Below are 9,766 nucleotides of genomic sequence, written 5' to 3'. Positions count from 1 at the left end.
TTGGAGAAAGAAGGGCTGCTTATGCACAGGGAGACAGCTCAAGGGGCAGGAGCCCATGGAAGCATGGACACTGGAAGGAGGTAACAAATTTATCTCCAAATTTAAAAATAAAAGTGGGGAGGATGTGGGAGGGGAGATGTTGCATGATGGTAAAATGTGGTCATCGTCATGAGACAAATTATATGTGAACTGCTGTATGGAGAGTTATTTTGCTCTGTAAATCATCACCCAAATCACAATTAAAAAAAAAAAAAAAGGCTTTCAAGTGGTCATCTAAGATTCAGCTAATGGTCTACTATCATTGGAAGTGGAAAAAAAAAAAAGGCATTTGGAAGCAATCCGTCCTAAGAAGTGATGGCCCTGGAGACCAGAAGAACTACATGGTGTCTGGCTACCAATACCAACCAATCAGGAAAGGATCAAACTGGAGATCCTAGATAGAGTGGGAGGAAAAACATGGAACAAAATACCAAAACTCAATAATGACCAGAATTACTGGTCAGATGGAGTCTGGTGAGACCCCACAATACAATGGTCCTAGGATACTTTCTGGGTCTGAAACAAAGTTCACTCCCGAGGGCTGGCTCTCAGCCCAATAGTAAACAAGATGTACATGCAAACCACTCAAACCAGGGTGATGCATCAACATACTCTATGGAAATGCAGCCCTTGGAGCAATCAACCCCACAACTGCAGGTCACAAGAGGGCACATTCACATGAAGGAAATGCAGGACAAACAGGAGTGCATAAGTATGAGGGGCATGGGTGGGGGGAGGGCTACTGGGCAGGGAGGGGAGGGGACTGGGTTAGGGTTGGGCAGGGTAAATGGGGAGTGAAATTAAATGCACACGTAATGTTGAATGTAAAATAAACTCTTAGAATTTAAAAAAAGTTCATTTCAAATGTTAGCATTATCTAAAAGGCAAATTAAATAGCAAAATTTTAAAGCAAAAATAGTTTTATCTTAAAACAAAGTGCCTGCTAATGGTCTCTTCTCTTGTGAAGCAAAGAAGAGTGAAGAAAACAAAGGGCATTTGGAAACAGTCAGGCCTAGGATATGATGGACCTCGAGATCAGAAGAACTAGATGGTCACTGGCTACCAATACCAACCATTCGGGATGGGATCAAACTGGAGATCCTGGATAGAGTGGGAGGAAAAACATGGGAAAAAAAATTAAAAAACACAATAATGACCAGAATTACTGATTGGATGGAGTCTGGTGGGACCTCCAAGACTATCGCCCTGGGGTACACTTTGAGCCTGGGATAGGACTCACTCCCAAGGACTGGCTTGTAGTCCAACAGTAGAAAGACTTACATGCAGAACACCCAACCCAGGGCGATACAACCACCTACCCTATGGAGATAGACCTCTTGGAGAAATCAGCCATTGGAACAGAGAGGCAGCATTCACATGGAGGGAAAGCTGGACAAATAAGAGTGCACAACTAAGAAGGGCACAGGGATGGGGGGCAGGGTCACAGGGAAGGGAGAGGATGAGAGTGGGTTAGGGTTGGGGATGGTAATTGGTGAGTGAAACCAAATGTACATGAACTGCTGAATGTAAAACAAATTCTGCTCTGTAAATTTGCACCCAAAGCACAGTAAATAATAATAAAACAAAATGCTTAGCTATGCCAAAATTAAAGTTTAATGAAGAAATTAAAAGACACTTCTTTGGGCTTTTAGATACTAATGCTCAGGTGGCTGTGATCTCTGTACTACCTGACACCAAGATGGGGTGGTGGTGCAGATAATGCTTTCTCCTTTCTTTTGGGTTAACACTACTACCACCAGGACACTTGCTCAAGCCTTACTGTGGATAAGTATCTCTGAGACCCCTAAAAACCTCTATTGTATATATTATTAATGTTGATATATTATTACACACCTTTGTAAGCTTTTGCCCCCAAGCCCTGGTGAGAATTGCTGCAGTTATGGCCATTTGTAACGGGGCACATGGGCAACCATAACATAACTAAAAAGCTCACTGCCATCAAGTCATTTCCAATTCGTAGAGACCCTATGTACAACAGAATGAAATACTGCCCAGTCATATGCCACCCTCACAATGCTCGCTATACTTGAGCGCCACTGTGCAGTCCATCTTGTTGCTGGTCTTTCCCTTTTTTTGCTGACCCTCTACTTTACCAAGCCTATTCCTTCTCCAGGAATGGTCCCTTCTGCCAATATGATCAAAGTCGGTGAGATGAAGTCTGGTCATTCTTGCTTCCAAGGAGCATTCTGGCTGCAATTCTTCTGAGACAGATTTGTTCATTCTTTAGCAGTCCATGGTATTTTTAATATTCTTCACCAACACCATAATTCAAAAGCATCAGCTCTTCAGTCTTCCTTGTTCATTCATTGTCCAGCTTTCACATGCATATGAGGAGATTGAAAACAGCATGTTTGGGTTAGGCGTACCTGAGTATTCAAAGTGACATCTTTGTTCTTCAACACTGTAAAGAGATCTTTTACAGTAGATTTGCCTAGTGCAATAGAACATCTGCTTTCTTGACTGCCTCTTCCATGTGTTGATTAGGAATCCAAGTAAAATGAAATCCCTGACAACTTCAATCTTTTCTTCATTTATTGTTATGCTGCTTATTGGTCCAGTTGTAAAGACTTTTGTTTTCTTTAGGTTAAGGTGTAATTCATACTGAAGACTGTAGTCTTTGATCTTCATCAGAAAGTGCTTCAAGTCCTATTCACTTTCAGCAAGCAAAGTTGTGTCATCTACATACCACAGGTTGTCGATAAATCTTCCTCTGATTCTGATGCCTTGTTCTTATATAGTCCAGCTTCTTGGATTATTTACTGAGCATACAGATTGAATAAATTTGATGAAAGGATACAATCCTGATACACACCCTTCCTGATTTTAAACCATGCAATATCCCCTTATCCTGTTCAAATGACAGCCTCCTGGTCTATGTAATGATTCTTCATGAGCAGCTAAGTGTTCTGGAATTCCCATTCTTCACAGTGCTATCCATATTTTGTTATGATCTACACAGTTGAATGCTTTTGCATAGTCAACAAAACACAGGTAAACATCTTTCTGGTATTCTGGTTTTTTTTTATTGTACTTTGGGTGAAAATTTCAGAGCAGAATTGGTTTAGCATTTAACAGTTTATGTACACTTGGTTTCACTCTCCAATTACCATCCCCAGTTCTAACCCATTTTCCTCCTCTCTCTTCCCTGTAACCCCCTCCCCCAATCCCTGTGCCCTTCTTAGTTATACACTTCTGTCTGTCCAGCATTCCCTCCACATGAATACTGCCCCTCTGGTGCCCCATGGCTGGTGCTCCAACGGATGTATCTCCATAGAGTAGATGGGTACAACGCCCTGGGCTGGGTGTTCTGCATGTAAGTCTTTCTACTATAAGGCTGTGAGCCTTGGGAGTGAGTCCTATCCCAGGCCTGAAGTGTATCCCAGGGCCGTAGTCTTGGGAGTCCCCCAGACTCCATCTGTGGTAGTTAAAGTTTATGTCAACTTGGTTGGGCCTGGCTGAGTGGTTGGGCAGTTGGTAGTAGTTATTCCCCATGATGAGACTGGCAATCAGCTCCATGGTGGGATCTACCACAAGCAGCTGAGTAACTACTTTGGGTATGTGGTCTACTTTCCATATATAAGAAGCAGCTTTGGGAACAGTCTCTAGCTTATGGCATGCTTGAACCCTGCATGTAGCCGTGTCATTGTTCAGCAGTCTCCCATGCTCTGCCAGTCTTGGGACTTTCAATGGACTTGAATCAATGGCCTGCCATGTGGTTTGATAACATTGGGACTGTGCCATTTTATTTGTCGACCTTGGGTTTGTTAGCCTTAGCAGCCAGTAGCTGCCTGAGTGAAAAGATGCCTCTAGCTTCAGTGGGCTGGGAGCAAGAGGCAGATCTGAAGCCCAAGGTCGAGGAGCTTTCTCCCAGGCCCTAGAAGCCTGGCACTTTGAACTCAGACTTCTAGCTTCCCAAACTCTAAAAGAATAAACTCCTGTTTGTTCAAGCCAACCCATTTGTGGTATATTCCTGTCACAGCGGCACTAGGTAACCAGAACACCATCTGACCAGTAATTCTGGTTATTATTGTGTTTTTTAATTTTATTCCATGTTTTTCCTCCCACTCTAACCAGCATCTCCAGCTTTTATCCCTTCTCAAGTGGTTGGCATTGGTAGCCAGTCACCATCTAGTTCTGATCTCGAGGTCCATCATATCCTAGGGCTGATTGTTTCCAAATGCCCTTGGTTTTCTTCACTCTTCTTCACTTCAGATGAGAGGAGACCATTAGCTGTGTCTTAGATGGCCACTCAAAAGCTTTTAAGACCTGGGTCACTACTCACCAAAGTAGGTTGTGGAACAAGATTTTATGTATTATGTTATCACAATTGAGCCTGGTGTGCCCCAATACTATGGTCCTGAGTCTTTGCTTTCAGCCAAGATCCATTTGGTATTAGCAATAATATTCCATGTTCTGCATCCTCTTTTGAATCCAGCTTGAATTTCTGGAAGATCCCTGTCAATATACTGTTGCAACTGTTCTTGAATTGTCTTCAGTAAAATTTTACTTGTGTATGATATAATGTATGGTTATACATTACTAATATACTTTAGAGATATTTATCTGCCTTTAATGCAGAATGATCAAATAACCCTTCAGGCCACTTCTTCCCAAAGGAGTAATTACTGGCTTAATAAAACTAAAATTGGTAAAGCATGTAAAATTTAAATGGTTACACAGCCAATGGTGGTTCAAACCCACCAGCCACTCCTCGGAAGGAAGGTTGGGCAATCCTACTTCCGTAGTGATACTGCCTTGGAAACCCAAGGAGGGGTCGCTATGAGTCGGGTTTGACTCGACGGCACATAACAACAACAACAACAAGTGTGCTGTAACAGAATATACCACAAATGATGGTTCTAACAAACAGGTATTTATTCTCTTACAGTTTAGGAGGCTAAAAGTCTGAGTTCAAAGTGCCAGCTCTAGGGACTAAGAGAAGGCCCCTCAACCTTGGGCTTTAGCTCTGCCTCTTGCTCCCAGGCCACCAAAACTGGAGGCTTCTCTTAACTCAGGTGGCTGCTGAAGCTGACAAACCCAAGGTCTACAAGTAAAATGGCACAGTCCTAAGATAATTAAGCAACAAAGCAGACCACTAGTTCAAGTCCAGAAATAGTCCCAAAATCAGAAGGCACCAAGGCAGGCTGCTGAACGAAGACTTGGCTATATGCAGCATCCAAGCATGTCAAAAAACTCAAGACCTTTCTCAAAGCTTTTTCTTATATAGTGGAAGCAGACCCCATCCCTAAGGCAGTTACTCAGCTACTCATAGCAGATTCCACCATGGAATTGATTACCAGTCTCATCATGGGGAATTAGTACATTCAGCTGCCCAGTCACTCAAAACCAGGTCCAGCCAAGTTGGCACATAACCTTAACTACCACAGAGCACCACTTAGATTACATTCTAAATTATGGTATAAAGCTAATTTTCTTTCTGTAGACTTTAAAATTAAGTCTTTCTTTACTTTTAAAAGGACATTATTTTGTCTGTAGTCTTTAATGTTAAAAGACGTTTAACTGAAAAACCCTATTTGGATGCTCAATCATAAGATCTATTCCCTATATATCTGATATATTTCATTAGAAAAAAAATTACTAGGGGAAAAATTATTTAAAATTACAGGATTCAGTACAACAGTTAAAATCTGCTATGATGACTATCTCTTGAGAATTGCAAATTTTTTATATGAAATTATTTTACAAAACAGGTTAATTTTAAATTATATGTTAGCCTTTCAGAGTGGTGTCTGTGCCATGGTTGATAATCTATCTATATATGTATATGGGAGTTCTGGTGGTCACATTTGACTGCTAACCAGAAGGCTGGTGGTTCAAACCCACCAGCCACTCCTTGGAAGAAAGGTTGGGCAATCTACTTCAGTAGTGATATTGCCTCAGAAACCCAAGGAGGGGTCACTATGAGTTGGATCCAGGGCAGTGGTTGAGTTTCGTGTATATATATAATCAATAACACTCAAACTGAAATCTATCAATATATTGTTGCAGCTGAAACCTATACCGGGGCCATGGTGAATGCTACATATTTTAAAACTAACCTTCCTTGAGACTTATTTTCTCGATGAAATGATATGGGAACTTGATTTCTTCAAGGGATGCAAACAAATGGTCTAAGCCTCTTGGCTAGTCTCTACCTTGCCTTTCACTATGTGTTGTCTGGAATCTTAAAAGCTTGAACAGCCATCCAGAGTACATCAATTGGTCTCTCTTTGACTAGAAGAACAAAAGCAATGAGGACTTTATGACAACCCTACATGTATATCTACACATGTGCCCTATGAGACTGTTGATCCAATGTATTGTGACCTGAAGAAATAGATGGTGCCTTGCCCAGTGATGGGTTAATCACAATTAGATAGGATCATGATCAAAAGGGAGGAGGTTGTTAAAATTAAGCCATCCCCAGAAACCTGGACAACACTAAAGACTTCTGGGTATCTTATAACTAAATATACCCCTGCAAGAGCTAATAGCCCATAAGAACCATGGCGTTTTCCAGCCTGAGACCAGAAGAACTAGATGGTGCCCAGCTACCATTACTGACTGTTCTGACCAGGGACACAATAGAAGGCACCAGATGGAATTGGAGAAATATGTAGGACAAAACTCAAATTCTTATAAAGAGACCAGACTTGCTGGACCAATAGAGATTAGATGAATCCCCAAGACAATCACCCTAAGATATCCTTTGAACTTGGAATGGAAGCCACTCCTGGAGATCACCTTTCAGCCAGATAATAGGTTTGCCTATACATTAATCATCTGTAACTACTGTGCTCCCTTAAACAATCAATGATTTTAGACAAAACTATCAACATTTGCCCTAAACCAAAGATAAGAATGTATAGAGGAACAAGGAAGATTGGATTAGATTAGATTAATATTTATAGGAACAGAACAAACAGAATGAAAATAATGAGAATGATGACACATTGTGAAAAATGCAACCAATGTTATGGAGAAATTTGTATAAAATTGTCAAATAAAAACTTAATTAGCTGTGTAAACTTCCTACTAAAAAACAATAAAATGTTATTTATATATCCCATATATATATATATATATATATATACATATATCCCTACAAACCAACTTCATTAATGCCTCAAGAATATTTTTCTTTTTTTTCCCAAAGATCTTATTTTGAAGTCACACATGATAGATGTTTAGCCTAAAAGTTTCTTTTTCCCAAAACCTGTATCTCCAAGATTTTGTGTATTCCATGTAACTTGTTCTTCTGTACTACCCTTAAAAAACAATCAGCTGTACATTCTTTTATAATGAGATTGTAAATGATATATACACAAAAAAAACACTTTGCCATAGTTGCAGTAGTTTCTCTAGAACTGACTACTCTTTTGAAAACCTCTCTTTCTCTCTCACTCTTAATAATGATTGATTTCTTGAATTGTCAGTCTTACTGTTTTTAACAAACTCTAAACCCACCAAAACCAAACCTACTGCTCTCCAGTTGATTCTGACATACAGTAACCCTATAGGATAGAGAAGAAATACCCCATAGGGTTTCTAAGCCTGTAATCTTTATGGAGGAGCTCTGGTAGCATAGTGCCTGAGGCACTGGACTGCTAACAAGAAGGCTGGCAGTTCAAACCCACCAGCCACTACTCCGAAGGAAGGTCGGGCATTCCTACTTCCATAGTGATAGTGCCTCGGAAACCCAAGGAGGGGTCGCTATGAGTCGGGGCCGACTCGATGGCAAACAACAACAACAACAACAATCTTTATGGAAGCAGACAGTCACATCTTTTTACCACAGAGAAGTTCATAGGTTTGTACTTCTAACCTTTCAGGTAGCAGCCAAGCACTTTAATCAAGGCACCACCATGGCTCTTCTAACAAATTCTAGAGCAGTTATTTCTTCTGGGTATTAAGGAACAAAGAGCTTTGGTGGCATAGCTAACCAGAAGGCTGGTGGTTCAAGCCCACCAGCCACTCCTGGGAAGGAAGGTTAGGCAATCTACTTCTGTAGTAATATCGCCTCGAAAACCCAAGGAGGGGTCACTGTGAGTCTGATCTGACTCGACCACAGTGTGTTTGTTTTTGTTTTTGTTTTTGCTTTTGTTTTGGTTAAGAAACAAGAGATGATATCAAACCTCCAGATACCAGGGCCATAAGGAAGGCATTCTGGATTTATAGGTCAATCTCAATTTTATACAATATTAACAATAAAACATTATTATTATTATTATAGTAATAAATAGTATTGTTATCAAATTAGAAATTATAGTAATAAGCACTTCACTTAGTATAATATTATTTTTATCCTGTTAAATGGTTTTTATGGAGCTCTGGTGGCAGATAAGATGTTTGGTTGCTTACCACCAGGTCAGTGGTTCAAACCCAGCAGCTGCTCCACAGAAGGAAGATGGCTCAATCTACTTGCATGAAGATTTACAGCCTTGGAAACCCAGTGGGGGTTGCAATGAATTGAAATCAACTCAGTGAGTTTGGTTTTTTGAGGTGGTTTTTGAGTCATTTTCTATCCTTGAAGATGGTGGCGCCCAGCTTTGGGACCCCCTGTGTTTTCTGTCTCTGGATCCAAAGGCCAGAGCAACCTGGGCATATAGCAGGCTCCCACCCTTCATCCTATCCACCTGGAAAGGTGAGTGGGAAGGTGGCCTGGAGTCTGCTTCAGCCTCTAAACTAATAGTACTGATTGCTGCTGCTTATTGGGTGCTGCTAACACATGAATATCTCACATCCAATCATTGTTTCACCAGGCAAAGTCATGTTCATACTTTACAAAGGAGACAACTGAAGATCAGAGAACTGAAATATCTGGCCAAGAACATACAGCAGTGAATGGCAGGGCTAAGAGAACTGAGATCCAGCTGAATGCAACACCTTGCAAGTAAATGACTTGTGAATTACCTAAACTGGTCATTATGTCTCAGTGTTCTTATCTGTAGAATGGGAGCAGATAATAGCTCTAAAACCTCTATCTCTTCATCTATATAACGGGGACAGATAATGGCCCTAAAAACAAAGTGTCCTCATGTGAAAAATGGGAGCAGATAATAGCTTCCTAGTAAAGGAAGCAACCTCAATCCCAGATGCTGTCAGAATTGCCCAGTAGATGCCCTTGGTCCTCTCTCCACATTCCCAGTTCACTCTCCCCCTTTTTTGTTACCAGTGGTTTCTTGTACTCATTGGGTTTGATGCAGCGGATGAAGGAGGGCTGGCAGGTGGTCAGGATTTTCATCAGCTGGTCCAGGGATTGCTTGAACTGGCCTGCCAGTGTAGAGGGCCGCTTGGTGGAGTCTGCAGACTGTGGACAGAAGCACAGGACTTAGCATAGGTACATGGCTGACCCACAGCTCAGAGAGGGTGAATGCCAAGGTGCTGTATTCACTCATGTGTTCATCTACCTATCACACACTTCCCAAATGCCTACTGAGTGTAGTGCCCAAGCTGGGTGCTACAGACCCAAAGGTAAGTAAGATGGGCAAGACATCCAGTCTAGAGGTGGAGTCCCCAAAATGGGGTGAGAAAAGAATTTTTAAACCTGGCACTCTGCCCCCATAAAAATTTAAATATAGGAAACTCTATGAGGCAGTTCTACTCTGTCATATAGAATCACTATGAGTTGGAATCTACTCGAGAACACACAACAACACAACAATAAATATATGAGTTCCCTGCATGGCACAAATGGTTAACTTCT

General features: G+C 41.2%; 1 protein-coding gene across 1 annotated transcript in view; it reads right to left on the bottom strand.

Moving 5' to 3' along the window:
- Positions 1 to 9,766, bottom strand: part of MYO7B (myosin VIIB) — a 151,072-nt gene that overhangs the window by 81,413 nt on the left and 59,893 nt on the right. Inside the window, exon 15 of the mRNA XM_042783052.1 lies at positions 9,233 to 9,370. Within this exon, the coding sequence (XP_042638986.1) occupies positions 9,233 to 9,370 (138 nt within the window). The remainder of the gene's footprint in view (positions 1 to 9,232; positions 9,371 to 9,766) is intronic.

Source organism: Orycteropus afer, unplaced genomic scaffold, assembly GCF_000298275.1.
Source record: "Orycteropus afer afer isolate SDZICR_OR568_19922 unplaced genomic scaffold, OryAfe1.0 scaffold00612, whole genome shotgun sequence".
NCBI lineage: Eukaryota > Metazoa > Chordata > Mammalia > Tubulidentata > Orycteropodidae > Orycteropus > Orycteropus afer.
The sequence above is the reverse complement of the archived record's forward strand: the minus strand, read 5'-3'. Positions and strand labels throughout refer to the sequence as shown.